The sequence below is a fragment of the Marmota flaviventris genome, chromosome 16, assembly GCF_047511675.1.
Source record: "Marmota flaviventris isolate mMarFla1 chromosome 16, mMarFla1.hap1, whole genome shotgun sequence".
NCBI classification, from domain to species: Eukaryota; Metazoa; Chordata; class Mammalia; order Rodentia; family Sciuridae; genus Marmota; species Marmota flaviventris.
Window position 1 is genome coordinate 7,534,927 of NC_092513.1, and position 22,489 is coordinate 7,557,415.

Sequence of the window (22,489 nt, forward strand, 5' to 3'; positions counted from 1 at the left end):
TGTTTGTACATTCCTTTTACATGCCGGGTCCTTTAGTGGTTAATTGTATCTTTAGTATTAGTCCCAGGCTGGGGAATATCTTAGCTTCAGCATGTCCAGTCAGCATAATCAGAGCCTCATGTCCAACTGCCAGTACCACTTTGGGAGGAGATAGTAACTGCCAGAAAGAGTGGTGATTCAAGAGCAGTCCGCATCAGCATACTCCATGAAGCTGCTACTGCTGACCTCTCTACACCTCTCAGCTAAAGTGAGAAATAATCCAGAATGGGCTGAAGAAATTAAATATTAAATATAACAGACTAAATTCAATTGGAAGAAGGGATAAAAAATAAAATAGAAAAAAAAGGGTGTGGGGGAGGGAAGGGAGAAAAAAGATAGTATGAAGAAAGAAAAAGGATGAAGGAGAGGAAAAGGGAATGAAGTCAGTAAACAAGAGAAGAACTGTTGGGAGAGGGTCCAATTAAGTGACGAAACATGTAAAATTAGAAGTGTAAAAATACAATATTTGGGAGTTCACTAGAAATGAGTTTAAACCAAGTAGTTATTGCAATAGCAGTCATAAAAAGAGATTTGGTTTTCTTCTAGCTGAAATTTTTAGAGTGGAGACATTTCTCTCCAGGTTTTTGAATTTAGAATACTTAGCTGTGAAGCAGTTTGTGTGACAGTAACATTGTTCTGTTTATTTTTTCTCAGCTTTGACCCAGATTGGCCAAACTTGTTAGGGCTTTGTTGAGTTTCACCCCCTTTGCCTGGCAGCATCTGTTGGGGGAGTGTTGTCTGTTTTGGAGCCCTCAAAGTGGCTTTGTTATTATGACCTGGATGGGAGTAGAAGTCTGGCACAGCTGCTGTCCAGCCCTCTGCCCTCTCACCCTGCAGCTTATAGACTGGTTTGGACTGTGCCGCATGACTTGTTCCAAGAGCTTCAGTCTGTGTGCTGAGGGATGTGTGTGGGATGCATCAGTTTGACTTCCAGGCACCTCTGGCGATGGGGCAGGTTGTGCGGGTTCCCTCGGTAGGCTGTGGTGGGTTTAGTGCTTTCCACCCGACCTTGATAGTGCCCATCTCTGAACTTTTTCAGCATGCTGCTTATCCCAGAGCCCAGATCACCAAATGCAAATGAAAGCACCCTTAGCTTGCAGACTTGTAGACTGGCAGTTGTGGTTCCCACAGCCCAGACCTCCAGTCTCACTCCTGTGCACAGACTGACTAGAGTACGTGGGCACCCCTTGATCCAGTGAAAAGAAAAGCATAAGTGGCTATTGCGTCTTGGGTACTCAGGAAGCCAGCATACCAAAAACAAGACCAATGAATGGGAAAAAAAAAGTGTAGATCAGTATGAAAAAGGTAAATGACAGGAGTTTCTAGATTCTACTCAGGAAGTCTAAACAGTGAGTCTTTTTAAATTGTCATCACTTTCCTACTCTCACTATCTGCAATGGAGGGTGCTGGACTTCTCTTGCAATGGCTCATCTCATTGTATCTGAGCTTATTTTCTGTTTGGATTGTGAATTGTTGGGCAGAACCTGTTTTTATTAAATTTGGTGGGAGAATTCAGCTTGTTGTGCCAAGTGTGCTGCTGCAGTCTTTTCTTTTTATTAATTTTCTTTTTGTTCTAGAAACTGATATTTCAGGTTTTCACCTGATTGCTTGCACTGAATGCCTACTGGCATTTACCACAGTGTTCTTACCCCAACATGCTGCCCTTGCACTGTGGTTTAATTCAGTCTTGGGGAGTTGCTATGATGCTGTTGTTTTCTTTGATCTGCAGTACGCTGATTTTCTCCAGTGGCATTTGCTCTTTCAGATACAAAATTGTCTGTGGTATAAAGTTAATAGTTGAAAAGAAAAACTTTATGTAGGATGTGTGTGTGTGTTGTGTGTGTGTGTATATAATTTTTTGAACTGGAATTACTACTAGTGGTTAGAGAGTAGTAATTTGCATGATGAAAAAATATTTATATAACTCATTATTGCTTGCATTTTCACCTTCTATGTTGTATTTAAATTCTACTAATGTTTCTAGTAGCTTTTAACAAAATATTATTCTTTATCATAAATTGAGAAAAGAATTTGTGATATTTTTTCTAAGAAGTAGTGTAGAGTCATTACTTGGATATATGTGTCCCTCAACAATAATTCGTCTTTTAACTTGAATTTTGTTTTTTTAAACCTCAGTAAATTAAATGCAAATTAGGATGAGTTTCTTATTTTGTTCAGCAGTTTGGTTATTTAATTTTTTCAGAATAAGGTATGTTGGCAGAAGCATATAATATACTTCTCGTACAGACTCAAACATTACAAGATAGAAAATTCTTTTTATGCCATTAATTAAAAGTAAGTTGTGATGAAGTGAAAACTAAAATTAGAAGTGAATTATAATTAGAAGAAAGAGGAACCTTTTGGAAAATGACTGCCACTAATTTTAAAAATAAATTTTGTGTTATTCTACAGGAATGTTTAGGTGTCCATAATGTCACTAAGCCTGTATCTTCACTTTGTAATGGAATTCATTTTCTACTTCATCCAAAAGTTCTGTATGAAATTTCTGCTTTTGGTATGCAAGAACCCCAAAATGAGGTATGACATGTTAAAAATAAGTGTAAAATATTACACAGCCAAATGAAGGTAATATTCTAATAAAATTGTAAATTATCATGAGAAACTGATATTTGTCTTTGATATATTTGTTTAGTTGAGGTTTTTTTTTTTTTTTAAACCAGGAATTGAACCCAGGGGTGCTTAATCATTGAGTCACATCCCCAGTGCTTTGTTTATTTATTTATTTAGTTTTATTTTAAGACAGGGTCTTGCTAAGTTTCTGAGACTGGCTTTGAACTTGTAATCCTCCTGCCTTACCCTCCTAAAGTGCTGGGATTATAGGTGTGCGCCACTGTGTCCAGCTAGTTGGGATGTTCTTTATATAAAGAAATACTAAAGACAGTGTGGGAATATAAATATAAAATGCACTTGATCTTTAAGAATTCAGGTCAATTTACTTATGGTTTTTATCTGATATACAGAGAACCATAGTGATAGTAAGTCGGTTATGACAAATTTTTATTTTTATTTATAAAGATAGAAAAGTGGAGATCATTAAGGGAGAAAATCACTAAGTGGAAGTCATTAAGGGACAAAATGTAAGATGATGCTGTGGAAATAGGAACATTTAAAGACAGAGATACTAGTTGTGGGCCTTTCTAGGTTGTGTGAAGCATTGCAGGTGTGTGAGCGGGACAGCTCGTGTTGGTGGACCATTGTGTCTGTTGTTGAGCAGGTGAATGCTGCTGCCAAGGCCATTCTGCTGTATCTGCTTCAGGGACGAATGATGATGACACTGCTGACCTGGAACAAGTTTATTGAGTCTCTCTGTCCTGTCCTTCCAGTACTGCAGGTACTCTGTGTAGTTCACCTTTTATAATACCATTTATCTTTGGCTGAGTGTGATTGATTAAAAGCATGCAAGCAGCATAACTGTCATGTTGTGAGAAAAATGAAGAGGTGCTGTGAAGGCACTGTGGATAAGTGAACAGAAAGGGGTGGCTGTTTTATTTCTGGCAGAAGGTTAAACGAGGAGAGCTAATTTGTCCATGTATGCTTTATGCAGGTGGGAGGTTAAAAAGTGAGGTGCAGGCTGTTAGTATTGATGTGAAAAACAGAACTCAACCTTCTATAAAGGATTTATGCATAGCTTACAGTGCTTTCCAAGCAGACATTAATTACATTACTAATCTGCCTCATGAGTTCTGTTTGTGCCCGTGTATGGTTTGAGTGATTTCCTGATTAACAAGCTCTTAGAAACAATGCTTTTTGAGCAATCTTTGGATAAAAGAAGGATGAGGGAAGTTCAGATCCTTACCTCCCTCAGATGAAAAGGTGGAGATAGGAGATACCACCATAGGCATAGCCCTTTTTCAGGAAAACCCCAGAACCCAGGACCCAGGCCTCCATCATTGAAGCTCACAGGACCTGTGTCACGTACAGAGTAGTTGTATCACTCTCTTTTACCATGGGACAGAGTGAAGAACCTCATCTAGGGGACGTTCCACCACTACATCGTGGAAAATAGAAAAAATCTGCACGTTTCAAGAATGTTGACATAATTTCCTGAAGTTCTTTAGTATTATTGTTTAAATATAGTTGTTCTTTTTTTTTTTTTTAAATACAGTTCTATTTAGAATCCTTACTTTATATAGGTTATTTTAAAAAGTCACTGGTTTATTCAGTTGAATTATAAAAAATTTATGAGTTGCTTGACAATTATTATTTATGAGTTTATTTATTATAATTTATGAGTTTACCTACAATTATTATTTATAGGTTGAAAAACTAATATGTATAGATTTAAATAAGAATTTCTCTTAAAAAATTATTAGGGTTATGCCGACCTAGAAGACTCTTTGGGTAACTGCATTCTCCTTCTGAGCCAAGCGGGTTCTGAGGCAGGAGAAGGCATCCTTCCTTGTACTACCCGGCTAAAGTCTGTCCTGCGACTCTTGCTGGTGAAAAAGCTATCGTGAGTACAGTGTGATGTTTTGAATATAAAAGATAAATGGAAACCTTCTAAGGAAGTGTGGTAATTTTATCAATCTGAAGGAGCATCAGACTAAAGGATGTAATGGAAGATTATTCTGTGTTGTTGATGGAAGAAACTAATATGTGAAATCAAGCAGATGCAAGGTGTTCTTGATGTTTTCTTGAAATATTTCATCCATTTTGTAGCCTACTCATCCCTTGCCAGATGAGTCTGTGTTGAAGTTCTGCCACTCAGTGCTGTTCACTAGTGCTATAGGCAAGTTGGAGAACCATGGAGATTAGTAAGTTGGAAAACTATAGTGTATTCTCATCTTTTCTTTAGAAATTATTAGTTCTTAAAATGATCCTTTTCTAAACATCTGTTCTGAAAATTAAGTTTTCCAAAAAGTATTTGGAAAGCCTTGCTAAGCTTGTATGAGATAACTCATAGAGTGGTGAATTATTTTCACCTCAGTTTGTGAGAAACTAAAATGGTCTTTTCCTTGACTGTTGTTAGAGTAGATATTTTGAAGTAAAAGAAAAGAAAGAGCAATTTGCAATTTCCTTCTTTCTCTGTCAGTGCAACATGAATCTTCTCTATTGCTCTCTTCAGGCAACAGTGGTTAGATTTTCCTTAATTGAGAAGAGAAACAAGTTTAGAGTCAACATGGACAAGCAGTGATGAAGAAGAGTCAATTGAAAAGGCTGGCAGGATAAGCAGACATTCTTTTGACAAATGGCTAATTTTTTTCTCCAAACCTTACATTAGGATAATATAGCAGTTTATTTGGAAATAGATGATTAGACTGAAAATAAGAAAGTAGGTAGAAATAAACTAAAGCATTAAGGAGATGGAAGGAGGAAAATCAATGGAAGAGATTCTAAAAAATATCTGTAAGGTATGCAGAGTAGAGTTATAGAAAAATTAGGGCAGATGGAACTTGCCTCCACACGTTTCATAGTTCCTGAGCAGGGTGTTTATCACGTACTAGTGTAAAATTATCACTTATTCTAATCTCCAAGTTCAGCAATTTAACACAATGGAAGTTTATTTCTTGTTCACTTGAGGGGACCCAAGGTCCCTAGGTCAACAAAGATACTCTTAACAGGCAGGATGTCCCCAGGAGCTTAGGACAAGGCCAGGACTTTCTGGATAAAATAATTCTGTGTTATAAAGAACTTAAAATAATTTGAATTACACATTCATTTTCCTTATTTGATTAATTCTATCCCATCCCATTAATTCTCTAAATTCCATGTAGGCAGGAACCCTATTATTGGCCAATCTTTGTATCTTCAGAAATTGAGTACTTTATACATAAAAATACTCAAAAAGTAGTGAGAAAATTGGATACATTATTGGGACAAGTGAATTTTGCTACCCTGTGCTAAACCTAAAAATATACCAAATTTATGTCAGAAAAGAAGATGCACGAAGATATGCTTTACATGTTTCTATTTCTACCCTTCTTTTCTAGGGGTTGAAACTATCCATAAATTTAGAATCCCAGATGTTTATATAGGTATTATTGGTGTAGAAAAAAGGAACAAGTACATGTCTACACCTGTGCCCTGCCAGCTGGGTCTTCTGTGTTACCCAGGCTTGTCTCAGATTCCTGGCTTAAGTAATCATGTGTCACTCTGCCTCCTGAGTCGTAGGATTACGATTTTGCACCATAGCAAACATCCAGTTTAGATGTTCTAGCCTTGCTAAGCTTGTATGAGGTAACTCAGCAAATTTGAGAGAGAGAAAGTTACCATCTTAGAGTAAGTGTTAGTCTTCTAGAGAGGAAATCTGTTAATAATAGTGTAGTAAATACCTTATATTAGTTTCAGAAAGTGTTTGAATGTTTCCATTTGCCCACAAGGTGTGGTCAAATGTGGGAATGTCAACACTGACTTGGGCCCTGCCCTTCCAGAATTTGGCCTATAATTGGAAAGATAGATCTTATTAACAATTATACTTTATTATTGGTTTTAATAAAGTGAGATAAATGTTAACAATTTAGGTGACTTCAGGGTGACAGGTCCACAAACAGCAAGGTAACTTTTCTAGTCTGTTGGAGAGAGGTCATGTTGTAGCTAAGGTCTTGTGGGTAGTACTTAAAATCTGGTGGCTTGTACTATTACTTAAAATTTCTGTATTTCCTGGTAGTTGGAGAGAACCTACCAGAGGAGTGACAGATGACATGTTTATTCCAGTTTCTCCTACTAATGACCTTTGTCCATTGGATAGTTTTCTGTTTTTCAGTGCATTGTCTAGTGGCATGTAATGTTTAATTTTTTCTTAAAAAACTTTCATCTCCCCATTTAACTGACTTTTAATTCTGTTCTATTTTATATAAAGAATTATAAAAGAAATTTTTGTATTTGAAAGGAGTCTGTTTGACCCAAATATAAGAACATTTTCAAACATTGTAATAATGTTATACTTTAGTTATTAGCTTAATTACTCTCCTAGAGTTTTAGATTTATTATTTGGAATTATTTATTTAGATTTATTATTTGGGATCTGGTCATGAATCCCTGATATGTTTTGAGATTGAGATAGATCACTAGATTTGAAATCAGAAGTTAAAAATTTAATTTGCAGATTGTCTTTAAGTTGACTGTACTATGTAGTCTCAGTTAGTCTATCAAATTGGTAATTCCTGATTTTGGATGTTTATTTTTAATTGAATAAATAATTTTAGTCATATGTGAAAAACTTTAATAGAAAAAGGAAAATATTTTTGGTAAGGCAGTATTAATAAGTATGACTAATTTGCTGTGTTGACATACAATAATTCTTGGGAATTATAGGCCTTTTCTATAGATACTTAAATATTACAAAGTATTGACTTAAGTGCTTCCTGTTTTTAGGGTCCGTTCACTAGCTTTGAAGCTTTTAGCATTTTATCTTGCCAATGAAGAAGGGGCCGATACAAAACGCCCCATAATAGATGCCAGAATTCTTTCCAGAGTTACTAATCTATTTATTGTGAAGAAACCTATTGAACTCAAACTGGATGACAGAAAAGAATTGCTTATTAAGGTAACTGTGACTTTTTTAGTTTGTACTCTGTGGTTCTTTGATGCATTTGTACATCACATATTTTTATGACATTCTTTAGGTTATATGTGCTGGGGGGAGGATGGTGGTGATTCAGGGCTGGGTTCTTCTCACTTCTAGCTATATTTGTTAATTGAACAAGTATGTCCTGCGTGTGTATTGTATGCCAGCAATTGTGTCCCTTTTAATTTAGTGTATATATTAGATATGTAAATTGTTTTGAATAGTGTCTTAAATATAACATAAGGCAAATATAGTACAAAGAAATTTTGTGAGGATTTAAAAATAAATATAACTGACATAAAAACTATTGAAAATTCTTCCTATATTGCAATTGCCTATAATAGCAAAAAAGGGAGAAGTTCTTTTGACAAAAAGTTTCACCTCTTCATCTCAACAAAAAAACATAATATAGAATGCAGAGGCAGTTTCTCTTAAATATTATGATGTTTCTGAGATTGTTGTTGTTGTTAATCTTTTTTCCTAAATCTTAAATAGCTTCACAAGTTTAGCATCCATTTCCCTGTCTTTAATCAGGAATGCTGTACTTCATGTGGGACACATAGAAAAGTCTGAAGAAAGTTGACCATTATCTCCATTAATACATTCCTGTGTTTTGTAGTTTCTCATTTCACTTCAAGTTTGCAACCTGTCAGTTTTTATTTAAGTTTAGATAAGTTCACCAGTGCCAGTACGATTTTTTTTTTGTTGTTGTTGTTTTGTTTGTTTATTTTTAAGAGGAAACACATTAGTTGTTTCCTAATCTAAATGTTAAGGGCCAGATGACAGTCCTGGCAGAAAGACTGGAGAGTCTTCCTCTGGCCACATGTAAGGTCCAGTTGGGGAACTGCTTTGTACTAAACCACTGATAGTCACTGTTTATCTTGTGTGTAGTTTGTTGGAAGGTGGGGAGGGAAAATTTTGTCTTTTGTGAGTCCTTAGGCTAGATGATAGCATTAGGTGGGAGAAAGGAGGTTGTCTTTATTGTGTTTGTGTTGCTGGGTTTGATATTTCAGACTCTGCTGCCATGATGTGAGATAGTATCAGGCTCTGTCACTTCCTTGGACTTGTCTATTTCAGGGTCTTTCAGAAGGTAGGAAGGTAAAAGGCCAGGGCATTTCCAGCTGGTGGCTTTGGGAGCAGGAGGGAGGTACTGAGTCATAAGTCCAGAAGGCCTTTTGCATGATGTTAGCCTGGTGTGACTTGTAGAGAAGTTAGGAAGCATGGGTGTCTCCCGTCAAGTTCTCAAGGTGTGTCTAATGATTGAATGGGTTATGAATAACTTCCTGGCAAAATATGTTAAGAGAGGCTATTTGACATGATGGCTCTTTGTTTTATACCCAAAGTTCTTCCCCAACCTACTACACTACTGTTGCAAATTTACATGTAAATTCATCAGTTACTTACTTAAGTTGACTTTTCCAGATTTTGGTCTTATAGCATAAACTGTAAAATTTTATAAAGAGAATTTGAAGCAGGTAAAAATGTAACTTATTTATTTTTTTTTGGTTTGTAGTTGGACACTGTTGAAAAAGTACATGAAATTTTCACCTCAGATGATGTTGATCTTGTTTTGAGAAAGTCAGCTGCAGAACAGTTAGCTGTGATTTTGCAAGGTAATATCTGTGCTGCTTCTGATAGATTTGAGATTGCTGTGTGTAGTACGGTCAGGTCTTGGCACAGTACAATTTGTGGGTCTCATCTAGCCTGTGGCCTGTTTTTGTTTGTTGAGTGTTTCTTGTCTTCAAGTTAAGAATGGTTAATCTTTAGAGTTGTTAGATAAACAGAAACCAAAACCAAAGACCATAGGTGGCCTGCAAAGCCTAACATATTTACTGTTTCTTTACAGAAACAGTTATACTGTGTGCGTGTTCAAATATGTAAAAACAAATCCCACCACTATGTATAACCTTAATGAACTAATACAAAGTACATATCCATAAGACATATATATAGATCATAATTTGATCCACAATACGTCATTTGGTAGAATTATCATATTCTAAAATATTGATAGAATTTTCACAGAAAGTTTTGTTCCTTTTCTTTTTAAAAAATTTATTTTTATTTTTATTTTATTTTTTTAGTTGTCAGTGAATCTTTATTTGTTTATATGTGGTGCTGCGAATTGAACCCAGTACCTCACACATGCTAGGCAGGCAGGCGATCTACCACTGAGCTATAACCCCTTCCCTTGTGTTCCTTTCTTAAGTTATGCAATACATGTTGTTTTCAGTTTGTACAATTTACTCAGAGAAATTAATCAAACAGTGTTTTTATAGATAGGTAAAATAAAAATAATGCACGGTACCTGTTATTTTTTTAAAGGGTTTATTTTTAAAAAAATAAATAACCAGTAATGCTGGGCCTAGTGGTACATGCCTCTAATCCCAGTGGCTTGTGAGGCAGAGGCAGGAGGATGGCAAGTTCAAAGCCAGCCTCAGCAACTTAGTGATTCTCTAAGTACTTAGTGAGACACTGTCTCAAAACAAAAAATAAAAAGGGTTGGGGATGTGGCTGAATGTTTTAGTGACCCTGGGTTCAACCCTGGTACCAAGAAAACAAAAACAAAACAAAACAAAAACTGGGGATAATGGGAATTTTTTTTTTTTCCTTAATAAGCAGTTAAAGGTAGTTATAGCTACCAATTCAGTATCAATATATGTGTGTTTGTGTTTTTCTCAATGAGAATATAGAAGAAAATTTGTCTGTTGTTGACTTCCAGCTAATTTTAAATAACTAGAGTTTCTGGTTCTAATAACATATGTGCATGTGTATAAAATCTTTATGACTTCTTATTACAAATGTAATATATGAATATTCATATTTATGAGTTCATATTCTTTAGAAATATATTCAGTATATTAAAATTTCTTTATATTTGCTATTAATAATTTGAAGATAAGATTTTTTTATTGAAAAATGTTCTTGTTAGAACTCATATTTGCACATTAGCTTGTGGAGAATTCTAAATATTTTGAGTTGATGAAGTTGGAAAAGAGAACAAAGATTAGTGAAACAATATAAAGAAGATAATTTACCATGAATAAGTAAGAGATTCATTTTTACACTTAAAATTATAGTACTTAAGAGTCTGTACTAGTTCATGTGAGTATTTATTTTAAATTTGTTTTTAGGTTATAAAAGTAAGTTATACTTGTAATTTAAGTGGTTTCACATTGTACAGACATATATAAAGTAAAAAAAGTTTTTATCCTCCAATTTCAACACAAGGTGTAACTATTTTTAATAGTCTGAAAATTGTGGATACCAGTTCAAAATGCTACTAAAACTACAAAAATTTTTATTTAAATTTTAATAACTTTTTTTAAACCTATAGATATTAAAATGCATGCTGCGGTGAAAAAGTTATGCCTAATTGACAAGATAATTGAGTATTTAAATGAATGTGTGGGTCAAGATGGCAAGGTAAGACTAATGTTTAATGTTTAGATGTATCTTGGTGGTGATACTAATCAGTTCTGAAACTGAATTTAGCTGAATTTGGATGGGTACTTAGATTTTAATTTCTAAGTAATACTCACTATCTCACTTACGTTTTGTTTTTAAATTTCTAAAAATGGGGTCTCTGTAAAGGAAACCTAATCTTAAAATTCCTTTAAGAATATTGACCAAATTATATTGTTATACTGTGTGCATGTACAAATATGTGACAACAAATACCACAACTATGTACAACTATAATGCACTAATACAAAATACATATCCATAAGACATGTATGTAGAAGTATGGCTGTAAGATATGTAAGTAGATGTTATGTATAAGCTTATTTCAGCAGAAAGTAATTACTAATATTTATTTTCATTGTAGTTTCACATGACTATGATGACAAACCATAAAGTTTAGAAAAAGATATGGTATATTTATCTCACTTTAGGTGTGGTGAAGGTAAAATAATGCTGTTTTTTCCCTCTGGCCAGGTTGTAGAATGTTTGGTTCAGCCCTGCCTCACACTCCTCAGGAAAGTTTTATGTGCGGATCCAGTGATGCGTGTTTCCCTGTCACAGCAATCTTCTCTCTTGACCCTGTTATTCAGAGGTGAATAACATAAATGCTGCTAATAATTGAGACCAGCCTTAAGCTCTTTTTATTCTTTTAACTGTAGGTAACATTTACTTCCCATTTTACTAATGGAACAACAGCATTTCTTAGTATGCTACTAAAAATCTGCTCACAGTGGAAAGCACTTGCTGCTTTTGTGGGAGTTTCCCTGTGGTCCTGTAACTGAGTGGACCTTAGAGCTGAAGAGATGCTGACGCCTCTGCCTGCTCTTTGTGACTTTATGTAGACAAGCCCTTTGGTGCTCAGGTGGGACACTCTGGTCTATACAGGAGTAAAGCTGCAGCTGCTGCCAATACTGTGTGTCCCCCTACCCCCGCCAGTATCTGTTTCCTTTTTTCTTGTTTTGCTGTACTGTCAGATCCTGGAACCTTTCTTGTGGGATCCAGTGATGTCATTGGATTAGCATTGAGGCTATAGATCCAGACTGTGAGGGGTGGAAACTAGACCATCCTGAGAAACTCTAAGAATTTATTCTATTGAAAGTTTTAACTGTGAGTTTTAGAGAAAAGTCTGTTTAAGTTTAATAATGTGTTTGGATAGAAAAATCTTATCTAGTTGTGTCTTTTCTTTTCTGACTGTTCTTAAGATACCTTGTTAATATTCTATACTATTTTGTTTCCCCAAAAGGTAAATCATTATTTTTATGTATTCTATAAGAGGCTTTTTGGTCAAATATCTCATGTAGAGAAAAATGAGATTTATGTTCAAAATATGTTATTAGAATATAGTCATTGCATTATAGTGTTATTTTTCCCTGATGATTTCTGCTGCTCAAATGAATTGGATATAGTTTATTTAAGTAGTATTTGGCAAAGGTCCAAACTAAATAAACAGACATATTATGTTTAGGTTTATAAAATTTTCAATAGAATGCAAAACTTTTGTAAGTTTAAATAGTCTAATCATTTGAAAGAGGAGCAATTGTGAATTTCTAGTTTTCCTTAATTGTGTTAATAACTGTGTTCCTTTTAACCTTATGCAATTGAATTTAGCCCTTAGTTTGCCTTTCATTTATAATTTTTGCTTGCATTATGTAGCCATTGAATTTACCAGTACCTGTTAGATTCAAAAGCACTGTCCATGGTAATATAATCTGTAACTCTTAGTATTTAAAATTTTCTCTATATCATCACTGTTTATGAAATATACTTCAATGAATCTGAGCATGAATTATAATGTCTCTCATTAATGGATTAACTTCAGGACAAAATTAATTTTTTTTAAATTTTTTTTATTAGTTATTGATGGAACTTTATGAATTTATTTGTTTATATATGGTGCTGAGAATTGAACCCAGTACCTCACACATGCTAGGCAAGCACTCTACCACTGAGCCACCACCCCAGCCCCCAAATTAAGTTTTTAAAAAAATATTTATTTTTATTTTTTAGTTTTAGGTGGACACAATATCTTCATTTTATATTTATGTGGTGCTGAGGATCGAACCCAGGGCCCCATGTGTGCTAGGCGAGCACTCTACCACTGAGCCACAACCCCAGCCCCTAAAATTAATTTTTTAACCAATTGCCCAACCAGAAAAACCCAACCTTCAGCAAACATTTATTGAGTACATATTATGTGCTAGGTATGGTGGTTGGCCCTTGGATTATGCGGATAAGCATGGCAAATGGATCCTCAGGGAGCATATAATACTATCAGAGATTTTGGTAAATAAACAAAAAACACAGTATAAAAATACCTGTAATGGGTTTCTTGGCACCAGAAGAAATTCTGGGTAGATTAGGTGGTGGAAAAACATCAGATAATGCTTCCAGGTAATGTGACATCTAAGCTGGAATTTCTGAATTTAAATAGGAGTTCAGATAGAGGTGATTGACTTCCAAATAGAGGGAGACCTGATTTTATGTGAGAAATATTGGTATATTTGATGTGGTTGGTGAGGGACAGCCGAGTTTGGAGAGCTCTGGAGAGTGGTGGGATGACACAAGGAGATCATTTCATACAGGGACTATCGGTCTTATTAAGGGCAGTGAGAAGCCATTGAAGATTGTAAACAGGGGAATACGTACTTTAGAAAGATTGTTCTGTTGGTAACATGGAAAACAGATTGAAGGGGTATAATAGTTAAGTAAGCTCTTAGACACCATGCTTTGAATTACAAATTGTCATGACAGAAGCCAATGCTATATCTTAGGAATAGACATCATCTATTGCACCATCATACAGTGTAGAAATTGAGGACTGGAGAGATTAGCAGTTCGGACAGGGTCATAACCAGATACATGGTAGAGGCAGAATAACTCAGCCTTCTGATCCCTATTTGTATTTTAAGTTATGACACACTCACCTATTTTCATTATAAAGTATCATATAATGCACATAAAAATTAAAGTTCTGAAAATTTTCATTTTCTCCTTTTATTAGCACCAAAGAAGATTATTCTAATAATTGTTTGCCAAGTGTATCTGTAATGAACTTTTCTATATTCACATGTTGTACTTTCCAAACTGTATACTTCATATTGTATTGCTTCCTTTTAACTAAAAATATATCTTCAATATCTTTTCATATTATCACATATAAATCTACTTTCTTAAAAGTGAAAACCTGCAAAGCAGCTGTGTGGTGCTTCAGTTTGCTCTTTAATGGAAACTTGTTGCAGACTTCTCAACATGACAGTACCATTTGCGTGATCATCTTTGCACATATATTGTGACTTATGTTATAACCCTGGGTAAATTTGTCTCCAAATTGTTCTCATCAGTGGTGCTGAAAAGGCTTCTTTCTAACTCTGCCACCCCTGAATGTCTCATTTAAAATTTTTCTTTATTTTCATAGATGAAAATAATATCTCATTATTATGTGTCTACTTATTTTAGAGCAGTTCATTGTTTTTTCATATATTGTATATTCAAATTTCTTATTTTTTGAATTGTCTATTTTTCAGGTGTATTTGATTCCTTTTAAGTGACTTGGGGTTTCTTTTTATAACAACAGATATAACCCTTATGCTTGTTTTTAGTTTTCTTCTAGTCTTTTTGTCATTTCTGACATATTGTTTATACCAGAGATCAGCTTAAATATGTTGTGGAAATACATATAACACTTTTTTGTTAGGGCAGTTGGGATTTTCATCATGCTATGAATAGGAGCTTTTCTAATTCCAGAATGGCCAAGTTGCTAATAAATGAGGTCTAAGTTAATTTCTAATCCTGAAATATAGTATTGGCTCCGTCATGACATAAAATTTGAAATTCAAAGAATGATGTCTCAGAGGTTACTTAACTATTATACTTCAAATTATTTTCTACTCCTGTATTTTCTCCTAATATATTTAAAATGTTTTTTTTTTTTTTTTAAAAAAAACTCTTTATCTAGAATTAATTTTGGTATATAGTATTTGCTACAGATCTAAATCTGTTCATTACCCATATCATGGGCAATTTATTCCAGCAATTTCTTATGTATTTGGAAATATTATAACTTATTTTATCTCCACTGAGAAAATGTTTACACAAATTAAATTCTTACATGAGTCCTCATTCTTTTCCTTGTAGATTATTATAATTTTTTATTATGCCAGTTATGTGATGTTTTTTTTCTTGATGTTAGAAAAATATCTTCTTTAAAGCTAATTTCTAAAAAAACCAAAAAACAACAACACCCCCCCCCCCCAAAAAAAAAAAAAAAAAAAAAACCCCAAAGAATTTCTTGTTTCTGCTTCCCTGATTTTGCAAGTTCTATAGTATGTTATTACTTACTGGTGTAACACCATTCCTGTTTGCTTAGAGTACCTTAGATTTCAGGCACTGAGTTATTGTAGCATTGCAAACATTATCAGAAGCTGAGGTTTACCTGTGCTAAAGGATTTCATCAGGCCATTTAACTAGACAGGAAGTGGTCGTGCACTTAGCATGTGTCTGGTAGTTCAGACCATCTCCCTATCCATCATCTGGCCACAGTAAACAGGAAACAAAATCAGAACAACAACATAGCTTTAAACACAGGGTTTTAAAGTTGACTCCAGGTTCTAGGGTTACATGTTTGTAGTAAGGACAACAGTTATACAAAGGATCTTTTAGTGAGAAAATTTTATCTAGAATTAAATGACTTGGCAAAGCTCTCCTAGAAACTGTCAGTTTGTTTCTGTGATTACCTAAAACCAAACAGTATTTAGTGAGTGGGTCTCAGGTGTCACTCCTTGGATAGCAATGCCTGCATTCTCTGGAACTTACTAGAAATTCAAGTGGTAGTCTCCATCTTAAACAGACTGAATTAGAAACTGCTGTATAAGCCCTCCAAGTGATTTTCATACATCTGACAGTTTGAGAGCCAGAGTTTGAGTGATGTCAGTTTTTATTGGTTATTCTGCATTTCTCTTCCCTTCCACTTAAGATATTTTAAATTTGAAGTTCATTTTTTCTGGAAGTAAAAATATAAAATTATGCTCCTTTTATTCTTTAGTTTCCTTGATATTTCATGAAGATTGTACTGTAGTGACTGAAGTCGCAGCATTGTTTTGTCTTCTGTTATTTGATGAAGTATCAAGAATGGAGATGTGGTGAGATACAAGAATTTATATGTTTTTTATTTCTAAGTGTTTAAGATTTTGATGCAGTCTTATGCAACAATGTATGGAAATTTTAAAATTTGAGAATTCCCATGCTGACTGTATGTTCTATGATTGTTGGTTTGACTGAGCAGTTATTAGAAGACTAATTCAGTCAAAAAGTCTCTCTGAAACTTTACTTTTGACTATTACTAAGTACAAAATTTAAAAGTTACTGCAATGATTTTTGTCATGAATTTATTTTTAGTACATACCTTCAACTTTGTTGATTTTTCTTTAATATTTTATTATTTTAAAAATATGAGAAAATATTTAATATAAAAATGATTAATCAGTGGGAAGGAGTACATTGAGTTCATCTGCTAGTGCAACCTCTGCTTTATGTGGCTTATTTATTATTTGAGATTTTTAAAAGATAAAAAAGAAGCATAATTTTCTCTTTAGAAGCAAATCCAGGTAGTAGCAAACATGTAACTGTACCAAATGATAGATCTAGTTCAAATCTTGATTTCATTTTCAGTCAAAGAAGTAAAGCAAGTTATTGTTAGATAAAACTTTAGTATAAGTTGTTTCTTTTTGTTTTTCTTTTATAAATAGGTCTGTTAATCCTTCCAGTAATCCTTCTTTGCCATCAGTCTTCAGTTTGCCTGTTTCAATTTTTAGAAGGTAAAGCATTTATTTCTATGGTTTTCTTGCATTACTGCTGAATTACTATTACATAAAGGGAAAACACTCTAATTTGGCCCAGTTTCCATTTAGCATCTAAATCATCTAACTTGTAGTGCTTTCATATTTCCTTCACACTGGTGCTTGGGAGGTTTCAGTATGTACACATTTCCGGCACCAGTTATTGTGCTTTGTTATTATTCACATTTTCAGAGAAGTTGAAAGAACTATACAGTGCACATCTACATACCATACCCTTCAGCCCTGAGTTATCAGTTGTTAACACGTGGGTCTAGTGGCTTTCTCCCCTCTCTATAGTAGTAATAGACTGCTACTAGCTTCCTCATTACCTTCTACCACCCTCTACCACACCAAATGTAATTCTTCTAAAATTTCTGTTACTGTAGATTATTTTTCTGTTTTTTTTTTTTTTTTTAATCTTTATAAAGTGCATTCTTGGGTTTGGCTTCTCTTGCTGGACTAGAAGGGATTTATCAGTGTCATTGCATGAAGCAGTGATAGGTTCATTTTTCACTGCTATGCAGCATTCTGTATAAGAATTTACAACAATTTTATTTACCATCTTGACATTGGTGGAACACTTGTTTGGTTTCCTATTTTGATCTATTATAAATAAATGACTACTAGGAGCATTCTTAAACACATTATTGTTGTGTTAGAGTATGTTTAGATTTGTAAATACTACCTAACAATTGGTTGTGCTGTTTTACATTCCCATAAGTATTGTAAGAGTACTAGCTGCCCATATCCTCAGTATCCTTGGTATTTGCATCACTAGTCACAGTAGTCATTGGGTTTCACTAAATCAAAAATTCATGTGACTACAATAGTCATTCTTAGAATGAGATTCAACATGTGGGTGCTGAGAGCTGCCCTAACTTAGAATCTCCATATCACAGATATAAAGATATGTTCCATACTAAGTGTTCCACGGGTATAGATTCTAGGTCCTTACAAGGTGAATCACTCACAAGAGCCATAGTACCCAGTGTTGCTCAGAACTATGGCTTCCCCTCCTGCAGTTATATCTTACTCCAGATCTCCTCTTCCAGATAAAGGTTATTTTTACCATCGGGAAAGCAGCTTGGTAAATTGCTGACATTCCAATTCTGTCTGGTTTCCCTGGGGAAAAGAGCAAGAGACAGCTCAAGATAAAATTTATCCATAGAGATGAGAAAGAATTTTTATTATTCCTTTACTCATAGTATTGTTGTCATTTAAAAAAGTTGTTCTCTCCTGGTAGATGTGTAGAGCTGTCTCAAGTTGGTCATGATATATTACCCTTGGCTTGTTATTATTTTTTTCTTCTGTAGACTTATTTTACTGTTCATTTTCCAACTTATTAGAAAGTTGATTACTATTACCCTTCTTTTCATTAAAGCTACCAGTGTTCCTAAATATGGCTTTAGATATATTCCACAGATTGATATACTATATTTTATTATCATTCAGTTAAAATATCTTCTAATTTCACTGTGATTTCTTCAACTCTTAGTTTAAAGTTAGTAAAAATTTAGTTTATAACATTTAGTATTTTCTACTAGAATTTTATTGATATCTAGCTTATTTTATTGATATCTAGGTTAATTCTCGTGTCTTCAGAAAATATTTTTTCTATTATTTTAAACTTGTGGAACTTGTCAAATTTTGCTTTATGGCCCAGCATATGGTCTGTTTATTAAATTCTCCATGTTTACTTGAAAATAATAATGTATATGCACCAGTTGGTGGGTGCACTGATCAATGTATAGCAAGTGTTAATTGTGTCGTTCAGAGCTTCTTAATATAAAATCTGCTTTTTTGTAGACTGGTCACATGTCAAATTCTTTCAGTTACTAGAGAAGTACATGAAAAATCTTCTGCAAAGACTTGGTATTTGTCCATTCTTGCTGTCTGTATTTTAAGAGTCTGTAATTAATTATATAATATTTTGATGTTTTCTGATGGGTTGTTTCTATCATGGTAAAGTATTATCTCTTTATCTCTGGAGTGCTTCTTCATTTAGAATCTAGTTTATCTGTTGTAGAATTGCTTCACCAGCTTTTATTTGGCTAGTTGTTTGCATGACATATTATTCCATCCTTGTGGTTTTACTATTCTGTGTCCTTAATTATTTTTTTCAAAAGAAGTATATAGTTTTTGTTTAGTCTGATATTTACCTTTTAAATGGACTATTTTATTTTAATGCATTTTACATTTACTGTAATTACTAATGATTTTGAATACAAATGTGTTATCTCGCTGTTTTCTATTTGTCAATGTGTCTTTTTTTCTTTGTTTCTTCTCTCCTGCCTTCTTGGATTGATTTTTAAAATTTGTCCATTTTCAACTGTTAGCTTGTGGTTATGCATTCATTTGTGTATTGTTTTACATATATTATTTCTATATATTCTTTTACATGAATTATTATGTATATTTTATAAACTATAATCTAGAGATTATAGTTTACTTCCTTGAATACAATTTAGTATTTTTACTGTATACCAAAACACAGACATTAGAATAATATTAATTGCTCATTTCCCTTTTTTCCTATTATCAAATATTGAAATTCTACATATAAATTCTCCAAGACATTATTATAATTGCTATATGCAGTACCTACTCATTCATATGTTTGATCTGTTATTCTTCATTCCTTCTTGGGTTTCTTTGCCTCCATCTGAGATTTTCTTTCTTCTATTTTGAAGAACTTATTTTTTGGTTTAATTTAGTGCCATTATATTAACAATAATGATTTCAGTAAGTTTTTTTTTTTTAATCTAAAAATCATTTTGACAGGTTGTGGTGGCTCATGCCTGTAATCTCAGAGATTCATGAGGCTGAGACAAGAGGATTGCAATTTAGAGGCCGGCCTCCGTAATTTAATGAGACCCTATCTCCAAAAATAAAAGAAAAATCATTTTTTGTCAGTTTTAAAGTACATTTTTACTAGATAGAATTTTGGGTGTTGATTCTTCGTTGAAAGTTCTATGTCAGTTTTATTATTGCTTTTTTGAAGGAAATTTGTTTTCCGAGACCCTGAATTATTACTTCATCTAGGGCTCCAGCACTTTACATATTTATTTTTAAAGCAGTTATTTATGTGTGGGTTGTTCTTTGTCTTTTTTTCTTTTTCTGGCTGCTTTTAAGATGTTCTCTTTGTTTTATTGTGATGCGTCTAGGTATAATCTTTTCATATTTATGTTGTTTGATATTCATATGGCTTGTTGAACTGAAATAGTTTGCTCTTTATGTGATTTGAAAATTTTTTAGCTAGTATTTTTGTTTTTCCTTACTTTTGTAGTACTGGATATGTAACCCAAGGCTTGAATTTGTGATCCTCCTGTCTCATCCTGCCGGTGGCTGGGTGGCTGGGATCACAGGAGTGCACCATGAATCATGCCTTGCTAATTAGTATCTTTTGAAAGTAGCTGCTTTGCCCATTCTTTTAATTCTTCATGGAACATAGGTGGCATATATTCAAGATCATGTCACTATGGTAAAAGAAAAACATAAGATAAAATAAATTTAAACAAGATTGAGCAAAGAATGCTTCATGAATTGGCAGCACTCAGACCTAGGAAGAGGGCTTGCAGTGAGGGCAGTGAGCTTCCATAGGCTGACACAGAAGTAAGATGAGATACGTGTGATTGGTTCGTTGGCAGTTTCTGATTGGCATAGCATTTGGTTTCCGTTTATTGTTTATGCTGGGCTTTAGTTTGCTGTGTAGGTACCCAAAGAGCCAGAGCCTGCTGGCCTTCCAACAGGAACTATATATGATATCCTTTTCTGTGTTTTCCAGTTTTTCTTTCTTTCACTTTAGCCTGATTATCTTCTCTTAACTATCTTCCAGTATTTTTCTTTTTTTTCAGTACTGGGGGTTAAACATAGGGGTGCTTTATCACTAAGCTTCATTCCTAATCCTCCCACCCTGCCCCTTTGTTTTAATTAATTTATTTTTAAATTTTGAGATAGGATCTCAGTTGCTGAGGCTGAGGGTTTTAACTTGTGATCTTCCTACATCAGCTTCTCCCGAGTTATTGGGATTACAGGCATGTTCCACTATGTCCAGCCTTTCTCTGCATGATTGATTTAGCATTAAATTCACATATTGAGTTTTAAATTTCATTTATAAAATTTCAATTAGGAGCTGGGGCTGGGGCTGTAGCTCTGTGGCAGAGCACTTGCCTAGCATGTGTGAGGCACTGGGTTCAATCCTTAGCACCATATAAAAAAATAAACAAATAAAATAAAGGCATGATGTCCATCTACAACTACAAAAAAATTTTCAATTACATTTTTTTATTCGTTTCTGTCCTCTGATGAAATTCTCTATCATACTATGATTTTATTGAACACATTTAATACAATCATTTTAAAACTTTTGTCTGCAACGCCAATATCTGTGTTGTGTGTGGTCTACAGGACCGTTATGGTAGATTTTTTTTTAATTCATTTTGTATTAGTTAGCTTCATGTTACGGTAACAAATGCCTGAGATAATTAACTTATATTACATCTTCAAACTGTAAATACATTTTGTTCTGTCCCTAGCAAGCCTAACAATTTTTGATCAAACATTGCATATAGCAAACGAAAAATTACAGACTACTGATATTTTCTCTCCCTTCACAGAAGACTTAATTTTTTCTTGTCAGTAGTTACATTATGGGCAGATGAGTTTGATTTAATCAGAGATTGAACTGAGCTGATTCAGGGTTTAGTTTCATTCTTTGTAAAGGCTAGTCTGTTCTGTGGTTTGCTCTCTTTTCTAGAGCATAATCCTTAAGGAATTTAAACTGCTGGGCTAGGATGTTTACCAACTCCCTATTTCTTGGCAAATCCTGAACATGCATTTTAAAATTTCTAGCCCTATTTGGCCTCCAAAAGTTTTAAACTGCTGCTCTCTCTTTGTTCTGTGAGCCTGAGCTTTCTTTGTGATCAGAAAATACTATATGGTGTAAAGTTTTGGAGAATATAAGACTTATTTTCTAGTGGTCTCATTAGAAGTTAATTTGATTGGTACAGGCTTTTCATTCATACCTGGAAGTGGAAATTTCTTCATTAACTTTTTCTAGAAGAGTCTTTCCTACTGTCCTTTTGTCTTCTTTATTAGGTCAACTCTTTTAAGGTGTGTATGCCAGCTTTGTACAGATTGTCCTACAATGTGAACTTACATGGTTATTTCCTTAATTACTGGTGATGCTCAGGTTGGTGACCTGATGGTAAAAAGTGAAAAATATGTGTTTTTCCTATGAAAATGACACTTTCAGATTTGTAAATATCCTGTAGCCTAACAGTCTTACACCATTCCTTTCACATCCTGTGATGATTCTTTCTGTATTCATAATTTTGTTAGGGGTTGTGCAAGGTGATCTAATCCTGTTGTTTCTTACACACATATTAGATAGCTCTTCCCCTTCCATCCCCTTGCTGCAACATCACTATGGATTTTTCACTTTCTATTTAAAAAAAAAACAAAAACAGAAAAAAAACCTCTAGCCATTATCTTTATTCTTCTTTTGATGATCAAGTCATTCCTCATTTATCTAGTGCAAGTCCTGTGTCCTTTTGGCATGGCCTCACGAATCCTTCAGTACTTTCCTGCTTTCTAGAATAAAGAGATTCCCCTGGTACACATT

At 34.0% G+C, this 22,489-nt stretch overlaps 1 protein-coding gene across 5 annotated transcripts in view; it reads left to right on the forward strand.

The window, feature by feature from the left end:
• The window catches only part of Rttn (rotatin), a 157,452-nt gene that overhangs the window by 39,442 nt on the left and 95,521 nt on the right, over positions 1-22,489 (forward strand). For all 5 annotated transcript variants that reach the window (XM_027935354.2, XM_071602643.1, XM_071602641.1 and 2 more), the window contains 9 exons: positions 2,452-2,577; positions 3,275-3,391; positions 4,374-4,513; positions 7,375-7,546; positions 9,081-9,180; positions 10,905-10,993; positions 11,507-11,624; positions 16,074-16,170; positions 16,777-16,845. In XM_027935354.2, the coding sequence (XP_027791155.2) occupies positions 2,452-2,577; positions 3,275-3,391; positions 4,374-4,513; positions 7,375-7,546; positions 9,081-9,180; positions 10,905-10,993; positions 11,507-11,624; positions 16,074-16,170; positions 16,777-16,845 (1,028 nt within the window). The remainder of the gene's footprint in view (positions 1-2,451; positions 2,578-3,274; positions 3,392-4,373; positions 4,514-7,374; positions 7,547-9,080; positions 9,181-10,904; positions 10,994-11,506; positions 11,625-16,073; positions 16,171-16,776; positions 16,846-22,489) is intronic.